A 20,552-nucleotide genomic window follows, 5' to 3' on the forward strand; every position below is an offset into this window, starting at 1 on the left:
GTAGCATAAAGGTGGCTAAAGGTAGCATAAAGTGGCTAAAGGTAGCAGGAATGTGGCTAAAGGTAGCATAAAGGTGGCTAAAGGTAGCATAAAGTGGCTAAAGGTAGCAGGAATGTGGCTAAAAGTAGCAGAAAGGTGGCTAAAAGAGGAAGAGCAGTGCTGAAGGTAACGGAACAGTTGCTAAAAGCTAAAATCAGTGTATGATAACAAAAACAAGATTCCAAAGAGAACAATGTTTTTGGAGGAACTGAATTTATTTTTGTGGGTAAAATCATTAAAAACAAACTTAAATATTTTCAAAGTATAAAAGTTACTGAAACCAAAAGTCGCAGCTCGCCTGGACTCCTCCACATCCGTCATCTTGTCTTTCCCTCCACAGATCGTGTCGGCGGTGCAGTACTGCCACCAGAAGCACATCGTTCACAGGGACCTCAAGGTGAGTTCTGATAAACCGGGTCAGTTCGGACTGAACCGACCAAAAATAAGCAAACACCAAATCTTCAGAAAAACAACTTCAGACAAATGTTCTGATTCAGTGTTTCAGGAAACTGTAGCGTGCATAGATCTTAATCCAATCTTTGTGACCTTTAACACCATCTGCTGCAAAAGTATTCACCCCCGTGCGCTCAGTGTTGAGGATGACTCTCAGCTACTACCACACCAGGTGCCTCGGCGTCTGTCAGACGGACACGTTTGTGTTTAATAATTAATACATGTCGAGGTGAGCGGCTGTTGAATCTGAAACGGTAAAAGATGTTTCTTCATATAAACATCGACGTGTTGTAACTCGGCTCAGCTGATCCGTGACGAGAGAAGAGCTCCGAGCAGTTTGTCTGCTTTACACGTGCGCGGACTACGTGCACGCTGTTTGTAATAAGAAGGAAGATCAGAGTGCGTTTATGAGGATTAAGCTGCTCGATGGTGGAAAAGATAACGATGCTGATTATTTTAATCAGATTTGTTGTGATGTGGAAATGTTCTTCGTGCACATCAAACTTTCCCTTAAAATAATTAATCTGAGTGTGGACAACTGGACAAAGACTAAACACACAAAAAAAACTTTTTTTTTCTCCACTGATTTTGTAAGAAATGTTTTTATTTTAAGTCATGTTTTTGTTTTTATCATATTTCTTTCCACCTAAAATGTTTTTTTTTCATTTGCTGGAGTAAAAAAATTAAATAGAATAATGGAAAAATACCCAACGTTTTATGAATATTGACTTAATTTAATTAAATATTTTTCTTTTCACTTTTTACAACTACTTTAATGTATTTTTACTTTTTATTCTTCACTCGTTGAGGCCTGTCAATCTGTTTCTTTATTATTATTTTTAACTGAACTTTAAACACACTATGAACATAAAATCAGCTCTGTTTTAAAAATGTTTACCCAGAATGCACTGCAGCGGACTCCTCAAACCCTCTCTCAGCACAGCAGTGGAGGGTTGATGGTTTGCATCTTCAGTCCTCACCGTTTAAATTTAATCTTAATGGAGTTTTGACTGATTTTTGCTTTCTTAATTTATTGTTTTATTCCACTTCTTGACCTTTTACAGTCTAAAGTATTTAACTCAGAATATAAGATATTGTCAGTAAATATAAAACAGATTTTTTTTTAGCATTAGTGTGACAGTAAAATGAGCTTTAAATAATCCAAATTTGTGTATTGGTGGTAAAAGTGTTCTTCTTTCGCAGGCGGAGAACCTTCTGCTCGACGCTGACATGAACATAAAGATCGCCGATTTCGGCTTCAGCAACGAGTTCACTCTGGGCAACAAGCTGGACACGTTCTGCGGCTCGCCGCCGTACGCCGCGCCGGAGCTCTTCCAGGGAAAGAAGTATGACGGGCCGGAGGTGGACGTCTGGAGCCTGGGTGTCATCCTGTACACGCTGGTCAGCGGCTCGCTGCCCTTCGATGGACAGAACCTTAAGGTGGGACGGTGTGGACCTGAAAGAGTCCAAGTTGGACATCAGTTTGACTTCCTGTGTCCGACTGCATCTCGGGTGTCTTCAGTCTAATCGGTCTGCCTGTTTAAAGGGTGACAGGTAGTCACAGGGCTGTTTGATATCATGGTGTGTAACACACAGAACATGACATGGATTTTATTTATTTATTTTTAATCATTCTGTCAAACTAGTTTCAAAAGCAACAACTGAATTTTATTAGTTGATGTTGTAGTATTTTTTGTTTTTGTAGTTTTTAATTGATCAATGTTTTTATGTTACGCCCGTTGAAAGAGTATTATGGTATAGTCTCCATCTGTCCGTAAACTTTCTCTTCTCCAGGCCATAACTTCTGAGCCACTCACGATAATTTAACAAAACTTGATTTGAATTTGTACCACCACTAGACAGCGTGTCGCCTTGTCTTAATCTGTCCAGCTCTAAGGTCAAGGTCACAGATCAAGGTCAAAGATTACACGAGATCTTTGCTTGTCCGGGCCGTTGATACAGATTGCTGTATAATAGTCTGTCCACGAGCGTATTTCATTTACCCGTTATTTATCCAGGTAGTCTCACTGAGCCACGAGAACTCATTTTCAAGAGAGACCTGTGTCCTATATAATGTGTATAATGTGCAGGACTCTTGTTAATCAGTTTAAAGTTGCACGTTTGTTGGTCTGAGGTGCTTTTTGTTTGACTCGGTCTCAGGATTCACTTCGTGTTCGCTCGTCCTCCTGCTCGGGTCTCTTCCTGCTTTAAACGGCCGATCAGAGACGCTCCGCGTCTTATTCTGTTCGTCCGTCTCCTCTCTGCAGGAGCTGCGTGAGCGAGTCCTCAGGGGGAAGTACCGCATCCCGTTCTACATGTCCACAGACTGCGAGAACCTGCTCAAACGGTTCCTGGTGCTGAACCCGGCCAAGCGCGGTACTCTGGAGGTGAGGGAGGACGCAGAACATGTAAATATTCCTCTGTTCTTTCTGCTCTCACCCTGAAGCGTTGGAGACGATGTGGCGTCTCTCCTCCTCTTTGTTCAAGCATCTCCTCACTGCATCATCTCCTCTGACACCCACAGTGTCCTGTTTTCTGTGCTGCTCCTCCTCCTCCCTGCTGTAACCATAAATAATGGATTGTAGTTGTTTTTTTTACCAGAATGGTTTTATGTGTCTCTGCCCTAATCTGAGTGGAGGACAGATTATCATTCATTCAGTTTCAGATTAAAACACATCAGAGACTAAATCTCTGCAGCACCTGGAAAAACGTCTTGATTTTAGAGAATCTGCAGATTATTATTTGTATAAGACGTGAAAGATCTTTGTGATCCAAGTCTGACAGATTTTTAACATTTAGAACATTTAGAATTTAACGATTGATAACAAAAATAAGCAACTATTGTGTATCGCTCAGAAAAATGCTTTCATTTTTCAGAATAAAAGCTTTTTTTTTTCTTCACCAGAATAGATCTTGTTGGTGAGACAGATCAATAACTACTTATGTCTTAAATTTTATTTCTAATAAACCAATAATTCAACATGTGAACCCTGATAACAGCTGAAAGTTAATAAACCAGACTATATCACTGTTATAGGAGATATTTTGCTAACAGACAAGGCTATTGTCTTTTATTTCCTCTTTAAATTCTGTTGAGCTCACGGGCTCAAAGCGATCGTTGTTGGTTTGACTCGATGCGTCTCATCGGTCAGTTTCTGACCCGGACGGACCTGCTTGCATCAGAACTGCAGATGAAACCCCGGAGAGTGATTGATCCGTTCAGCACATTCATTCTCCTGATGTGATTTGTATCAACTCCTGCCACGAGAGGCGGGCGATCATGTAATTCACTGGGTCCCATCTGATTTTCTGTCTGTTAGCAAAATATCTCACAAACCACTGTGCAGATTTTAAAAGGGTTCCTGCAGTCTTGAAAACCATTTTTGATTAAAACTTCAGCATGCAACGTGGCAGGCGATGTGCATTCCAACTAGGATGATTTCGGCTGTTTTAGCTCATAGAAACGTGAGCAAAATATGCACAAACTGAAAAATTGGCTTTTTCTGCTGAAATGTGGCGTGAACATGAGCGTGAGCTGAAATTTGTTAAAGGAGCTAAAACTGAGCTGATGAAGCCAAAACGATCCAAACAGAAGCTGAAAGTTAAAATCGGCAAAACTACAACTAGCTAAACGAAAGCTAAAATTAACATGAAAGCTGCAATTTACAAAACAAAAGCTAAACGCTACAACTAACGGAGTAGGAGCTAAAATCTAAATGTAGCAGAACAGTAGCTTATACCAGCAAAACAATAGCTAAAAGATCTCATGGGCAAAGCTAAATGTAGCCTTAGCTAAACTAAATTTAGTAAAACAGCTAAAAGACTTGGTAAATGATAGTTAAAAACCAATATTAGCTTTACGGCAGCTCTAATTTTAACGATAATTATTTAAAAACCTAAAGTTTTTAAAACAAAATTAAACCAGCAAAACATTAATTTAAAGGTAAAACTTGCATATTTGTAGCAAATAAGTAGATAAAATGAGCATATCAGTAGCTAGAAACCAAAAATTAGCTAAACGGTTGCTAGAAGCCAATATTACTTAAACAATGGCTAGAAGCTAAAATTCTAAAAACAGTAGCTGAAAGCTAAAAGTGCAACCAGTATTCTGAAGACATTTTACAGTGCGTAGTTTCTCAAGGATTCAAACGCATCGGTGCACTTCAACAGCTAAAAGTCATAGCTGTATTTTCCTGAACGAGCCGAACGTTTGGATTCAAGAATGGCTAAAGCAGCTGAAATAATTCAGAAGCGGTTTGTCCACAAAACGTACAGAAGAAACGTTGAATCGGCAGATCGATGCTGACTCGGCGTTGTTTTTATTGAACGGAACATAAAAGGTGAAATTGTTGTTAAACGCTTCGTGAAGCCGTGGTTCTCTAACCGCCTGCCTTCGATCTGCAGCAAATCATGAAGGATCGATGGATCAACGCAGGCTTCGAGGACGACGAGCTCAAACCTTACACAGAACCAGAACTGGACATCACGGACCAGAAGAGGATAGGTAAACACGAGGGAGGGGGGCTGCGCTTTAATTATTTGTGTGATGTTGAAGATTATATTGTATATTTAAATTAATTCCCACCTCCTCGTTCCAACCCGTCACACTCTGGTCGTGGTTTCTGTCCAACATGGCGGAAGGTGACGTGGAGCGTGATGAACGTTTGTCAACCTCCACGCTCTTAAAGAGGCTGGAGAGCTTTAATGGAAAAGACTGCGGATAAACAATGAATGGGATCAGTGCTGATGAGGCCAGAAAACCACAGGAACCTCCCCCATGTGAAAAGGGGCGGGGCTCTTACATAACCGCAGCTGTGATTGGCTGGATGTGAGCGTCAACTCGTTATCGCCCCAACGTTGAGCGAACTGGCTCTTTATGTTGCTGAGGAATCTCTGAATTCTTTCACGGATGGAAACTTTAGGAGTTTTAGCAGAGATGACCCAGATCAGTCAGAGAAAATAAATCAGGTTGTTTTGTTTTTTTTTTACCTCGAGACCTTCGAGTCGTTTGGATATTTAAATTTAGATCGTTTTTAACTGTGATGCTAATTTTAGCTTTTCAAACGAAGAGGTTTTTTTTCTGTTTTCTACAAAGTTAAAGAAGCACAGAGCTGATCAGGAGCAGCTCTGTGCTTCTGTGGATCTAGAGCACTGGTTCTGTTTGATGAGGGGAAGTGCGTGAGGGTAGTGCAGGAGACGGTGAGATGTGCAGTATGAGTGGCAGGTGTGGGTCAACTTTCTGGTTGCAGTGATTGTGGACATGTTGACAGATGCTGGGCGGTCTCACTGACTGGGAGTTGTGTGGATGCGTTTTGAGCAGCAAAGTTTTGAAAACCATTGTCTGATTTTTGTGTGCACGGCTTTTAGGAACCAAAAAATGTAATAATAAAAAAATTTATTATTATTCTATTATTATTATTATTACTAGAAATTCTTTGGATCAGCAGTTTCACACATTCTGTCCCGCATCATTAAATCTGCTGAGGGTCTTTCAGGTGGTGTGAGGGTTGATTTTACCAGTTAAACCATTGAAGATCTCTCCATCTTCTAACACTCATCTGTGGTTGGGTCATGGAGACAACAGGTCCAGAGAAACCCAGACCTCTCTGTCCAGCTCCTCCTAGGACCCCGAGGTGTTCCTAGGCCAGACAAGATGAATAATCCCTCCAGAGAGTTCTGGGTCTGTGCCGGGATCTCGTCCCAGTGGGACGTGCCTGGAAAACCTCCAAAAGGAGGCGTCCTTTTGAGATTGTAGATCTAACTCCGAGTCCCTGACTCTTGTGGAAAATGTGTAGAAATAGTGCAGGTCAGGGACAAACAGATTCTGGTTTACCCAGGGTGCACGGTCCGATCCGTCTCTGGAGGCCAACCTCATTTTCTGAACCTGCGTGAGAAATAAATAAAAACACCTCTGAACAAACTGGAGCCAGAGTTTATTCTCGGAGAGAGGTCGTCGGTGCAGCGCTGAGGATGGAGCTGAGAGGGAGGAGGAGAGAACAGAGTTTTCTGGGATAAGTCCCACTGGGAGGGGTTCTGGGTTTCCCTTCTGGACCTGCTGCCTCTGCAGCCCGACCACGATGAGCAGAACAAAGTGAGTCGTTTCAGCTGGAGGTGAATCGTTTACAGACGAGTGATGCAGTCGCAGGTTGTCCAAGGATTTATCAGGTCCAAACTGTGACAAAGTGATCCGGAACCAACGACACACGGTGATCCGAGTTAACAGACAATAAAATATTTTATTGTTGAGCGTTAAAACAGGTGTAGATTTAATCTTTTAGTGAGTTTACTTCAGGAAGGTGTTTCAGTCTTAACCTCTCGTGCAGCTGGAGATTTCAGGAAGTTCTGAGGTTCTGTGACCCGCGTCTGCTCTGCATGAACCCCCTCTGAGTTTTAATAAAACGGGACCATGAATCTCTGGAGGGTTTCTTCCTTGTAAATGAGTCCATGTAGACGTGGTTTTGTGTTTGAGCTGCGAGGCAGAGGAAGTGTTGAGGCAGAAAGATGAAAGTGATAAAGACGCAGATAACGGATCCGATTCTGTCCGGATACAGAGCCAGAACTCATTTCTCACCTCTTCTCTCTGCCCACACCAGACACTCCATGTCACACTTCAGTGTGGTGTTCAGCCTCATGGAACGTCCCTTCTGGGTCGCTCTTTTCCTCCAACAGTCTGTTTCAAGTAGGTTTAATAGTCTGGATGATTATGAAGCAGTCGCTCTATTGTGGTCCATTTTACTTACGTACGTTTTTCAGTGCGATTTTCATCCCGCGGTTTTCAACAAATCATAAAATGTTCAACTCTTTCAGGACATTCCTGCTGTGACTCTTGGTGTTGGTGCAACTTTAGCTTTTTGAAATATTTAGTCTTTTCTGCCATTTTGTTTTCCTCATCGAAAAGCTCATTTTACATCCTTCAAATATTTAGATCTGTTTACAACTTTTTACTGCTTCTTTCATATTTTGTTCTGGTTCAGCTTCTTTCAGCGTCCTTGTGCTAATTTAAACGTTTTTAGCTACTTTCAGCATTTTTTTTCGGCTGTTTTGTGCTCCTTTCAGACTGTTTCTGCCATCTACAACCTTTTTGTGATTCTTCTAACTTCTTTCTGCTAATTTCAGCTTGGTCTGCTCCTTTTAGCCCATTTCTGCCAGTTTCAGCTTTTTTTTTTTTTTTGCCATTTCAAACACTTTTTATGCTAATTTTAGCTTTTCCACCAAATTCCACATTTTTGGCATTCATTTCAACTTTTTTTAGCCTAATTCAGCAAAAATGTGCTCTCGACTTCTTTCTTGTAATTTAAGCTTCTTTCTGCTTTTTTAGCTACTTTTCAGCTGTTTTTTTGGGCTAAATTCATTTTTTTTTCAGATAATTTCCACTTTATGTGCTCATTTCAGCTTAATTGGGAGAACATGTTCTTTCTGCTTTCTTCTGCTTGTTCTACCTTTTCAGTTACCTTGTTAGTATTTTTTTAGCTAATGTCAGCTGTTTTCTGATAAATTCAAGTTTTTCATTGTCATTTTTGCTAGTTTCAGCCTAATTAAATTATTTATGCTAATTCCAGCTTGTTATGCTCCTTTCAACATGCTAGTTTCGGCTTTTTCTGCTTTTTCAGCTACTGTTTAGCAGTTTTGATGCTAATTTTTCTATTTTCAGTTAACTCCACATTTTTGGAGCTCCCTTCAGCTCTTTCCACTTCCTTCTGGTAGTTTAAGCTTCTTCCTGCCTTTTCAGCTACTTTCAGCTATTGTTTGCCAATTTCAGCTTTTTTTAAGCTACTGGTAATTTCCTTATTTTTCTGCTCATTTCAGCTTATTTAAACCTAATTCAGCAAATATTCGTTCTTTCTGCGTTCTTCTACTAACACAGGCTTTTTCTTCCATTTCAGCTACATTTCAGCATTTTTTTAGCTAATTTCAGCTGTTTTTCAGCAAGTTCTTCTGCAATAAACATTCACACTGCAGGAAATACAATTTCTCTAGTTAAGACTCGACTCCCTCCTGTTTACCTGAAAAGACTCGACCAGATTAGAGGATCTTTGTAGTTAAATATGAGCCGTTAGAATAAGTTTTACCGTCAGAAGATTGGCCTTAAAGTCTTTGATTCCACAAGAAGAGGGTGTACCTGAACTTTTACAGCAGAGTTGAAAAAGAATTGTGGATTTTAACACAAAAGCTGCTTTTTTAATTTGAAAGTTTGTGTCAAAGCACAAATCTTCAGTCATTCTGGACAAGAAATGAGCTTCAGCGTCCACAGAGGTTCTCAGAAGATTCTCGTCTTCACTTCAAGTTGTTTTCATTTGAAGCCAAGATCCGGTTTTTCCTCGTGCCGCTCAAATTTTTGGATCGTCTTTTATTTTTATTTCCGTCGAAGTTGACTTTTGATTTAACTCGTAAAACGTTGATGCCAAACGTTATTACCGTCAGTCGTTCTTTAAATAATTACACCGCTCGTCTCAAGAATCTGAATATTCTTTACGTCTGCAGGAGTTTGAGACATTTCTCTGACGTGAAGTTTGGATTAAAATTCTTTAATTTAATATATATTTGTATTGATGCTGCTTCGTTAGGGTTTAAACAAATATTTGATTGTTGCTTCTGGTTCTGTTCGTTTCAATCAGTGGGTCTCCGTTTGTTGGATGTTACTTCTAATTTATTTGTTTATCTTTTAAAACTTGACCTAACAAAATGTTAATCCTCGCATTTTTAATTCAGTGACAATAGACTTTTTACCTTTTTATTCGTTTATAAATTGGAGCTTTTATAATTTTATAGTTTTTTTGCTTCTTTTTATGGATTTCTAAATGATTGTACATCTGTTTTATTTCTTTATATTTTTGATCAGTATGAGGCTGATGGAGCAGTCTGTTCTAGCAAACTGTATGGTCTTATTTTATTTTTTTAATTAAAACTCAGTCCAAAGGAGCAGCCTGGACACAAATTGTCTTCGTTTCTGTTTGAGCTGCCTTCAGTGAACTTTGAATTGTACTTGTTAAACCAGCTGGTTGGTTTTTCTTGTCCGGTTGTGCTTTTTTTGTGTTTGTGTAAATCGTTTGTCTTGGTTGTTTTGTGCAGATGTGATGGTGGGAATGGGCTACAACCTGGAGGAGATCCAGGACTCTTTAGCCAAGATGAAGTACGACGAGATCACAGCGACGTACCTGCTGCTGGGCAGGAAGGCCTCCGAGGTACAAACACTTACCCGCAGAGAGATTTCGAGACATTTAAAATGACGGGTTTTTAATTTTATCGCTCGTGTTTGGACTCCCTCTCGTCTCCCAGCTGGAGCCCATCGAGTCCGCCTCCAGCAGCAATCTGTCCCTGTCCAAACCGAGGCCCAACAGCGAGCTGAACGGTCAGTCGCCCTCCCACCTCAAAGTTCAGAGGAGCGTCTCCTCCAACCACAAGCAGAGGCGCTACAGTGAACAAGGTGAGGAGGCAACGGGAACCCTTTCTCTGGTTTACACTCAGTCTGGACAAGTCTGGGATCTGGTTTTAGTGCTTTCCTGGTCTAAATAAATAGCAGACTTTGTTTTTTTTCCTGTTGCACTTTCTTCATATTTTCACATTTGTAAATAAATTACCACAATGTTCACTTTAGATTCATTTAGGGTTTTATCCATCACAGGTTTTTGTTTCTGATATTGCAGAGTGGTACTTGTGATCAAATATGTGATAGCCTATAAAATTATTATATATTTTGCTTTTAGAAACACGGGACAAAAAAGGTTGATCTAGAGTTTTAGATCACTTGAAATTTCATCAATAAAATGCTGCTTCTTATCAACTTATTATTATTATTATTTATTATTTAGGGACATCAGGGCCAATTGGGAATTATCCAAGTGCCAGTTTTGGCCCCCGGGCCGTATGTTGCCCACATGTGGGCTGAAAGTTCTCATCAGTCAAAAAAAAAAAATCTCCATGAATGTCTTTGAATATTTGACTTGTCCAAACAGGAAATGGAAGAAAAACCTTGGAAATGTTTCCCGAATTTCCAGTTTTGAAGAATATTTTGTTCCAGTTCAGTGTGCGGCCCTAGGATTGAGAAACTCTTGTTTTTATGTTTTCTACTATGACAAAAGCGCCATAAACATTCACAGAAAATTTCTAGATGTATAAAAGCTAAAAAAAATCCAGAAAAAAACATCTTAATTTGGAAATGTGTTTTGGAAATTGTGTAGAAACCTGTTTACAGTTTGCTGCTGTGCCTCTTTGACATTTTCTGTGTCAAATGTTGGCCTTCACTTTACATTAAAACAGACGAGATGTTTTTTAATTGTATCCAAACCATCTTAATGTGCTGGTTCTGTAATAAAACCCTGTCCTGATTTTTCCCTTCAGTGGGTCAGAACGTTCCTCCGGGCATGGCTCATCCAAAGAGGAGTCAGACCACCACGGGGGACAACAGTGCGAAGGATGAAGTCCAGCTCCGGAAGCCGGGCACCCCCGGGAGCCGAGGTGCACCCCCATCCAGCCCCCTGCTGGGCAACGCCAACAACCCCAACAAGGCTGACATCCCCGACCGGAGGAAAGGAGCCACCACCGGTCCGAGCGTGAGTTGCCGAGGGGACGAGCTTCCTCGCTGAGATGGTCCTTGTAGACCCAAACAGTAGCTGGGTCCTCGGTTCCTGGACTACACCAGGAGACAGCATAGCTTTTATAAAAAGGCTTTTGTGTTTGACTCAGATGTTTTCCTCTCTTTTCGCTCTGCAGAATAACTCTGCGTCGGCAGGAATGACGAGGAGGAACACGTATGTCTGCAGCGACAGAAACAACACGGACCGCCTGTCGGTCATCCCCAACGGGAAGGAGAACAGGTGAGAGTTTGACCCCGAATCGGGACGTTTGAGGGTTAGTTTGGGTTTTTCCTCTCCACTTGAGAGTTCTTCCTTCTTGTTTATTCTCTTTTCTACTGATCTTGTTTTGCCGATCCGAGCTCAGTGTTTATTTTTTCTGTTTTGTTGGATTTCCCCTCGTTTGGGCATGAGCAGCATGACAGAAATGGCTTGTGACACTAGTCCCTCTTCTGCCTTTGCGGCCGCTGTGTTCGGTGCCTCGTCCAGTTCGGTGCAGCGGAGGTATCAAACTGTCGGCCCTTTGTACGCTTGTCAGGCAAGCCGGGCCTTACTGCCCCACTCCTACTACGCTCTGGACCGCTGCTCGGCCAAGTAAGACGGCAGAGCCTCTGAACCCCACCTGTCTGTCTCGTGTCTCAGCCCTCGTCTGGCCCCCGCCTAACCCCCACATGCAGCCAGCTTCTCACTCTGTAACCCCACAGCTAAAGGCTTCACATCCTCCAGAGAACTGCAGGGTCGTTGGTTTCTGGTCAAATTTATGCTCATGTTGAGCCAAAAGCAGGTAAAATGAAAAAGACTAAAACTTATATTGAACAAATGAAAATCTCGCTTTTATCATCTGTGTGTAAAGATCATGTAGTCATCAACAAAATGAAGCAGAATCATGTCACTTCCTTGTGCTTCTATGGCCACGCCCTCTTTTGGGAGGGTAACCAAAAACAATAACATAAAGCAGCTCAAAGAAGAACGTGTTGAATGCAAAGATTTACCAAATGTAAATCCACTAGGTGGCACCATTTGATTCACATTCATGAAAGTTTTGTTTCGTGTAACGCTGGGGATCATTTATTGGCAGAGAAATTAAATAATTTCATGTCGAACAGGCCATAAAATTCAGGCTCATCGAGACTTCAAAGTAGTTCTGTAGTCTTATTTCACAATGCAGGTTTTGCCCAAAAGAGGGCGGAGCTTTGTGCAGAGGCTACAAAGAAGGGTGGAGCTTCACCCTGATGCTACATACCCAGATGTGTTGCTCCATTCTATAAGCAGTTTATTCAACAGAACCATAATAATGTGATAAATTAGTCTAATGACTTCAAGAATCAGATTCAAACTGTCACAAGAGAAGAACTAATCTGTGATTCAAAATTTCTATAAATACAAAAAACATCAGACAAAAAGCATAAAACAAAATCCTCTGTCTCCCAGATAAAAACAAATTATGTTAGACTTGTTTTTTCTGGTCGCCAGAAACATAAATCCTGAAATATGGTTTTCATTCTGGATAAGTTTTACCTGCGTTTGGATCATGTTGAGCTTTGATTTGAGACGTTGGAGAAAAATATGTATCTACATCCTTAAATCCAGCGTCTCCGCTTGGAGGAACGAATGCCAGATGATATTTTTCCACGTGTCCGTCATTTCCTTTGCTCATCATAAACCAGTCTCCTGCTGAATAACAAACTGGCACAACCCTGCTCCTGTCTCCTCCATCTTCTGCCATGACCTCTGACCCCTGACCACCCGGCCTGGTGTTCAACAGCCCCCCCTCCTCCGCCTCAGCATCCTTTTTTCATGGTTTCTCTCTGACTGAGCAGGAACAGAACTCCTTTCATGTTACACATCTGAGCTTTGATCATCAGCATGGGAAATAAACAGGAGCATCGCCCCCTGCTGGATGGGGGTGGAAATCTATAGACCCAAGGTTCTGAATACACTCAGAAACTCAAATTAGCATCACAGAAGCAGAAAGCTAAATTCAGCAAATGGTACCAATCCTAAATGTAGCAAAACCATACCAAAAATAGTGTTACCATTTCTTAAAGGTAAAGTCACCCAAGCCGTAGCTAAAGGCTAAAATTACCACAGGTAAAATCAGCAAACGATACATAAAAGTCAAATGTAGCAGAAGCATAGCTTAAAATAGCCAAGCTGCAGCTAAAAACGTCAGCTGGCAAAACCATTGTTAAAAAGTAAAATAGCAAAACAGTAGCTAAAAACAAAAATCAAATAAACAGCAAATAACTAATATTAGCAAAACAACAAGACATTGAAAGCTAAAGTTAAGGAAACAGTAGCCAAAAATTAAACAAGAAAAAGTCGTAGCTAAAAGATAAAATGACCTAACCCCATAGCTAAAAACTAAAATGAGCACAACAAAAACTGAAAATTAAAATCAGCAAAGAGTACCTAAAGGCTAAATGTGGCAAAACCGTAGCTAAAATGAACAAAACGGTAGCTAAAATCTCAAGATATCTAAAATGAGTAAGATAGTACAAATGCTAGAATTAGCAGCACTGAAGCAAAAACCTAAATTAGCAAAACCGCAGCTAAAAGTTAAAATTAGCTTAACTTTAGCTACCATAAATGAGCAAAACAGCAGCTAAGAGCTACAAATTGTAAAGCGACAGAAAAACAGTAAATAAGATTTTAATGTAGTTCTGTAAGGGAAAATAATTTTTCAATGTTTTGTTAAATAAAAATTGTAAAGGACTTGAGTTTGAACAGCAGTTTAGTTCAAATAAATGTATTTATGTTTATTTTTCCACCCTGTTGATGTCAAACCTGCAGTTAACGTTAAGCGCTTAAATCCATGTTGTAACAACAAAGTGCCGTTAGAAAAGCATGTTGTTGATCCCGTGTCGGATCAGAACCCGGCTGCATCGCACACACTTTGTCGAACCTCCAACACATTTATGGCTCCAGCCTGTTCTGCTCTGTAAACCTCCGGGTCGTAACCTCTCCTCCTCCTCCAGTGTTGCAGTGTCGCCCAGCGGCCAGAGGAACCCGGTGGCGTCGACTCACAGCGTCACCAACGCCACCACGCCGGACCGCCTCCGCTTCCCCAGGGGTACCGCCAGCCGCAGCACCTTCCACGGCGGCCAGCTGAGGGACCGCCGCACCGCCACGTACAACGGGCCGCCGGCCTCCCCCACCCTCTCCCACGACGCCACTCCTCTGTCCCAAACCCGCAGCCGCGGAACCAGCAACCTGTTCTCCAAACTCACCTCCAAACTGACCCGCAGGTAGGCGAGGACACGTCTCCGCAGCTCAAACCTGGATCCGGGCTCGTTTCCTTCCAGCCAGATTGAAAACGCTCCTTCACAGAGAATTTAATTTATTTTAACGTTTCGGCTGAGAAGGAAAGAGGACGGACTCCAAACTCGTTTTGTTTTGATTTCCTGGGAGCTTCGTGCCTTTAGAGCCCGACTGATTCATTAAAAAGAGTGGGGGTCACCTCAGTGTCCCGCTGAATGGGATTTAATTTGTAATCTGTATAATCTGTCACTGCCCGGTCGCCTCTTAGAGGACACAAACCCTTCTGAAGATCAGACTTTAAATGAACTTTTCTGAACTGACAAATGTTCTCAGATGAAAACCATAAAGAGCTCCTTTTCCTTTGTGCTAAAGCAAATTTGTTTGTATGAAAAAGACAAACAAGAACGTTTTATGATCAAAGAGAAGATTTTAATTGTTACAAATTCTGTTTATTTCTGCTCAGTGTTGCTAACTTCGTTTGTCGTTATATTTAGTGTTTTCTTTCTTTTTACGTCTGTCAGGGACTGTGTACAAAAAAAGTTAAACTAATTGAGTTGTCCCAGATTATAGCTTTCTAGCTAATCTGTAGTCCCTGAAAACAAATTTAATTATAAAATTTGATATTGGAACGTTAAACAATACGGGACCAAATTTATGAAACATTTATTTATGTAATGAAAGCAAAAGCATTAAAGTCATGAAATGATTTTGTAGGTCTAAATATAATTAGTGTTTTAACTCTCTTTGTGTCCCTCCAGCATTTATTTTTATCTCCAACAGCTTAAATCACAATTTCAATGAAATGTCCAAATATGCAAATTAGGCGATGACGTCATCAAGCGACTTCTGGGGCAGCCAATAGCTGCTTTCCAGGATTAAGCTGAGGGGTTGCTCTGATGGAGCAGACAGCGCAGTCAGAGTCTGATGATGATCAAGCCCGACGGGTCAGAACTCTGGAGAAGCAGCCGGGCAGTGACTGACCTCAGCTGAGGAGCTGAAACAAAACAGAAAAACTGATTCTCCATTTTTACAGCCGAATGTTCCCATCAGCGCCTTTACATTCATCCATTCAGACGCCCCACCTGTCTTTGCTCTGTCACCATTTTTCACTGTCTCTTTGTCTGGTTTTGTTGTAGAAACATGTCATTCAGGTTTACCAAAAGGTAGGACCTATGCACTGAAAAACTAAAGCGTAACAAGAACGATTCTTCTGAGACTCTGCAGATGAACGGGGCTGCTGCTGCTCTGAACTAACACTAGCTTGGCAGGTCTGGGCGCATCTACACACACAGATTATAATCTGATTAATGACAGACGTTAGGGAATCCGTGCTGGATTAATTGGCTTTTTTTCCCTAAAAGTGGAGTCAATATGTTAAACGTGGAGCTGCAGCCAGATAAAAACCTGTTTGAACTGGATTTATGATTTGGATTTGGTGTGAGAACATGATCAGCGACCGTCTGACGGAACGCTGAGTGAGTCGTGTTTTGAACGAGCAGGCTTTAAATTCACGGCCTGTTTTTGTTTGCACGACTCGCTAAACTCCATTCAAGGCCGTGCACGTTACTTCGTCGGCCACCTCGGTCCACATCGTGCTCACCTTGACCCTCCTCAGCAGCCGGCCCACATTTATGACTCCATCTGCTGGAGAACACTTCAGAACTGAAGACAGACCGGTTTGGACCAGTTTTTAAATTATTTACCATCGGTGCGCTTTTTAGACCCGTTTAACATCAAGCGACAGAACCACGGGCCTCCGTGACCCACGTGAACGTTTGGAGACATTTTGAAGCCACCTAGTCTCCAACCGTCACAACCCAGTCAGCTACCAGAGCTCAGGGAGTTCCTAAAGACCTCGTCAAGATCCTGTAAACCTCCCAGGTTCTGACTGATCGTATCAGGTCATCAACCTGGCTGAATGGGTCCAAACTAAGCTGGCTGTGTTCTGGTTAGAGCTTCATGTTCATCAAAGTGAAGTTGGAGCATCTCTTTAGATCAGATGTTGTGTTCTTGTGTGTGTAGACGCTCCCAGTGTGGTTCTGGTGGGTCCGAGTGACGGCCGATCGATCAGTCGATCGGTCGCTCGATGGACCGGCAGCTCGGCACTAATCGATCTCATGGCATGCCTAACATCAGCTGTGGTTTGGGTTTTTCACCTCAGATCTGTAACAACTGAACTCTGTCTTCAGCTTCTAACTCCACAACTTTCCTCACAATGAAACGTGAAGCCGTCTTCATTTGGAGCTGGTTTTTGTTAAATGTTTAGTTTCAGTACAGGAAACTGCAGCGACGAGTTTAAATTAGCTTTCAGAGTCGCGTTAATCAGAGATATTAAGATTAAATTAATCAACCGTTTTCTTTAAAGCTACTGAATTGGCCTCATTATCAGTTTATTTTTGTATTTAACAACATATCGGGTCATTTTAACATGTTTCTAACATGTTTCTCTCCGTGCAAGTTTTACATGCCATGACAGCAGGAAATAAACGTTTTTAGTGACTTAAACTTCCAGCAGCTGGTGCAATTCAGCTTCACGTGAAGTTTATTCAGACGAGAACTGAACGAGGAACCGTCAACAAGTTCTGGTTTTAAACATGACCAGAACTCAAAACGTCTTTGGTGCCGTCCACATGGGGACGATGTTTTAGGAGCTCTTAAATAGCAACTTCAGAAAACTGGTTCCATTCCTTAAAACCCCACGTTTAAAAAAAAAAAAAAAACTGTCGTATCCTGACCTTCGACTGCCTCGGCAGTTCGGGTCGACGTCTGTCTCAATGTGGACGAAGATGTTTCTGGAAACGGTGCCGTGTTTACGAGGATATTTATAAAAACAACAATTTAAAAGATTATTTTGGGTAAACTGTGCTTCCGTGTAGAAGAACGTCTTTAGTTTGGTTTCCTGGCAGAGAATTGTTTGGATTCATTTAGTAATTTGACAGTTTTTAAACTAAATTTTAAGTTTAATTTAAAACATAGACAAATTTTCCTTCAAACAAAGGCGTTGAGTCACCCTCCTCAAGTGGTAAATCTTGTAATTTTCTGTTTTTTGTGATTGTTCCTGTAGTTTTTCTGTAGTTTCCAGGTGGCAGATGGAACTCAGAGGAGTTCTGACCTGATGTTTGTGTTAACGAGACGCTTTCTGCTCGTTTTCAGTCAGATTCTGTCGTCTTATGAGGCACTGAAGGAGGGAGGTGGAGGGTCACTGCGGAGAACAGCTGATGCCTAACACATGAATAATCCCATTTTTAAGGGATTGTCTCGACGTTTTGAACAGTCAATACTTTACCTGTTGTAGATAGCTCTTTGGATGACCTCCTTAAAGACTGCACATTAAACTTACAAGTGGAAACGGCATCAGCAGTTATTTGTAGCACTTCCTGCAAGTTTCTGCAGCAGAGAAACAGGAAGGTACTTGGTGTGTCATCTGGATGGAGAATAATAGTGAAGTGCAGGAAACCATTAAAAAAAAAGAGGTTAGCCAAGAAGAAATATGACTGTAAGAGGACTGAAGAGAGGAGACAGGAATTTAAGGAGATGGGATGTGGAGCAAAGAGGGAGGTGACTAAGGTAAAGCAGAGGGCGTACGATGAGTTGTGTGGGAGGTTGGACATTAAGAGGGTGAGAAGGACTTGTACTGATTGGTGAAACAGAGGGATCAGCCTGGAAAGGATGTGCAGCAGGTTAGGCTTGTGAAATATAGGACTGGTAATATTCTAACAAGTGAGGAGAACGTGACGGGAAGATGGAAGGAGTACTTTGAGGAGCTAATGAATGGAGAGAATGAAAGAAAAAGAAGAATAGAGGTCAGAGAAACTGTAGACCAGGAAGTGGGAAAGATTAGTGAGGGTGAAGTTCAGATAGCTCTGAAAAGAATGAAGAATGGAAGGCAGTAGGACCTGATAACATAGCAGTGGAGGTTTGGAAATGTCTTGGAGATATCCAAAAGTTAAGTCAGGTCCTCTGGACGGGTTCAAAAAACAAACAATTGTAGAAATGTTCAGATAAAGACGAAACGTTTCTACAATTTTTTTGTTTTTTGAACCCGCCCAGAGGACCTGATTTAACTTTTTTTAGATTTTTCTACCTGGAATATTATATAATTTTTCATCGACATAAAACGTCTGTTTCAGATTAAATAATTTGAAGTTTCTGCAGGAATTCCTTCTGTTTCTTACTCTCAGTATGTGCAGTCACTAAGAAGGAAGTTAAAAGTTGTATTCTGTGTTGGTTCTGTTCTGCAGACGTGTTTCCACGTCGACCTGCTGTTGCTTTATCAAAAACAAACCTTGCTTTTATTTTAAGTAGCTGATAAAGTGAAGTTAAACCCCTCCCACAGAGCTCAGGTACAGGATGTGAGGGTCCGGTCCAGTTGAGCTTTGGCTCAGTTTTTGTGTTGAGCTGAGCTTTTTGAGCCGTCTCCAGGTCCGCGGCTCCCTCTTGTGGCTGATTTGAAGACCTCCATCTTCATCCATCATCATCTTCATCATGACCTGAATCTTTGTGGATCCGTTCTGGTTCCACCTCTTCCTCACTTCCTTCTGTTTTATCTGTGGAGCCTCCAAGGTGAAAAAATGTAGTAAAAGGTTTAAACTGGACTTTTGGTTCTGCTGTTTTAACTCTTCTGGTGACCTTTTACTAAATTTTGTCAGCTCCGGCTCTCCGTACGTGTCTTCACATCCCGGGACGTGATCAGTGAGTTCTGGTTGTTTTTATTTCCTCCTCAGGATGATTTAGGTTGTGTCGCCTCCTCCCCTTTCACCTCCTCCTCCTCCTCTCTTTACAGCTTTTGTGTTTTTGTCTTCTTGTCCTTTTTGTGTCTTTAACCTTTGACCTTTTGCTGCTCTTCCTCTCTGCCCAGGGTCAGTATTGACCCATCCAAGCGGCAGGCGGCCAAAACTGGGCCGGCCGTCCCCTCCACCCAGGGAGGAAAGACCCTTAGTAAGTCCTCTGCCCTTCGGCTCCTGTCAGCCTCTCCTTCCTTCTCTCCATCCCTCCATGGTCTGCTTCTTTTTTAATTTTTTTATTATTTCACGTCATTCATTGAATATTCTGTCCCTCTCTCTTTCTTTTCTCGTCTTTTGTCCTGAGAGTTTTGCTTTTTCCTCAGATTCCCGTTTCTTTTTTTCAGATTCACAAGCAGAAGATGTAGAGAGTTGTAGGACGATGAAGATCTAGAGTAAGGGCTGTTGAATCCCTCAGTTTCTTCTTTTGAAGACAAAATAAATAAAAGGTTTTCCGCCGCACCCCTCGGTCATGTGACCTCCACAGCCTCTGGCTGATCCAGGACCTGCTGTCGGTCCCGTCTGTCCGCTCTTGTTGTCGACTCTTTGGGTTTGTCCTCCACCCGTCCTGTTTCTCTGTCCCGCTGGCTGCAGTGCATGATGGGAGCTTGTCTCGACCCGCCTGTCCCGTCAGTGGAGCAAGAGGTTTCCTGATGATGTTTGACTGAGAGAGAACATGGGTTCTTCTCAGATTTATTAGGTAGGTTTAAAGAGAAAAAGCTTTATCCAGGAAATTTAAAAAATAAATAAATGAAGTAGTTGCGATCAGTAAGTCATCAAATATTTCTGTCATTTACAGAATTAAATGGTTCATGGGAAGATAATTAAATAATTGCACTTGATTTTACTCTTCTGCACCGTTTGACCTCATGAAGGTGGTATCTCGCCAGGCTGCAGCGTGTTGGAGACCAGCTGGCGACTGGAACGTGACGTTTTTTCTGCAGTCTGACTAAACCGAGTGTTGGCGAGCAGCGATCCGACGCAGAGCGGAGTCAGAACCAAGACCAAAGAGTTGAACTCAGAAAACTGAACCAGAGTAGAACGAGGCATTGAGCAGTAATCTGCTCTTTGTACCTAAAGTCAGCGCCGTGTTCAACGAGTTCATCCTGAGATTTACACAAATGAGCGTTATTGGGTGTCCACTGCTGGAGGACACGTTGGTGATGAAGACAGGTTGGAGGACTTAGTGACGGTCGTCAGAGAAGCTTTGTTGCACAAATATTTGTAGCACGTTAAAAATTCAAACAACGAGGCTGTGCTCCTCTGAGACTGGAGCGAGAAAAATGAGAACACCGAGTCACAGCCCTGTGGGACACCCCCTGAAGACTGGTCTGTGAACTGGAGCTGCTGGTTCCACCTGAACATTTCAGGACGTTGTTCTTTATCACCTGAGGATTTGTGCGTTTACCAGGAAGCAAGAAAGGTTCACAGTTGTTTTTCTTTATTT

At 41.9% G+C, this 20,552-nt stretch overlaps 1 protein-coding gene across 8 annotated transcripts in view; it reads left to right on the forward strand.

The window, feature by feature from the left end:
* mark3a (MAP/microtubule affinity-regulating kinase 3a) overlaps window positions 1-20,552 on the forward strand; it is a 43,291-nt gene that overhangs the window by 18,398 nt on the left and 4,341 nt on the right. For 2 of the 8 annotated variants that reach the window (XM_037694935.1, XM_037694936.1), the window contains exons 7-16: window positions 380-436; window positions 1,696-1,932; window positions 2,760-2,900; window positions 4,897-4,996; window positions 9,562-9,674; window positions 9,769-9,916; window positions 10,831-11,042; window positions 11,203-11,306; window positions 14,042-14,311; window positions 15,461-15,487. In XM_037694935.1, the coding sequence (XP_037550863.1) occupies window positions 380-436; window positions 1,696-1,932; window positions 2,760-2,900; window positions 4,897-4,996; window positions 9,562-9,674; window positions 9,769-9,916; window positions 10,831-11,042; window positions 11,203-11,306; window positions 14,042-14,311; window positions 15,461-15,487 (1,409 nt within the window). Of the gene's footprint in view, window positions 1-379; window positions 437-1,695; window positions 1,933-2,759; window positions 2,901-4,896; window positions 4,997-9,561; window positions 9,675-9,768; window positions 9,917-10,830; window positions 11,043-11,202; window positions 11,307-14,041; window positions 14,312-15,460; window positions 15,488-19,182; window positions 19,263-20,552 lie in introns of all 8 variants that reach the window. The other 6 variants (XM_037694940.1, XM_037694937.1, XM_037694939.1 and 3 more) reach the window with 5 other exon arrangements.

The sequence above is a fragment of the Nematolebias whitei genome, chromosome 21 (assembly GCF_014905685.2).
Source record: "Nematolebias whitei isolate Nwh7 chromosome 21, NemWhi1, whole genome shotgun sequence".
In the NCBI taxonomy this organism is placed as follows: Eukaryota; Metazoa; Chordata; class Actinopteri; order Cyprinodontiformes; family Rivulidae; genus Nematolebias; species Nematolebias whitei.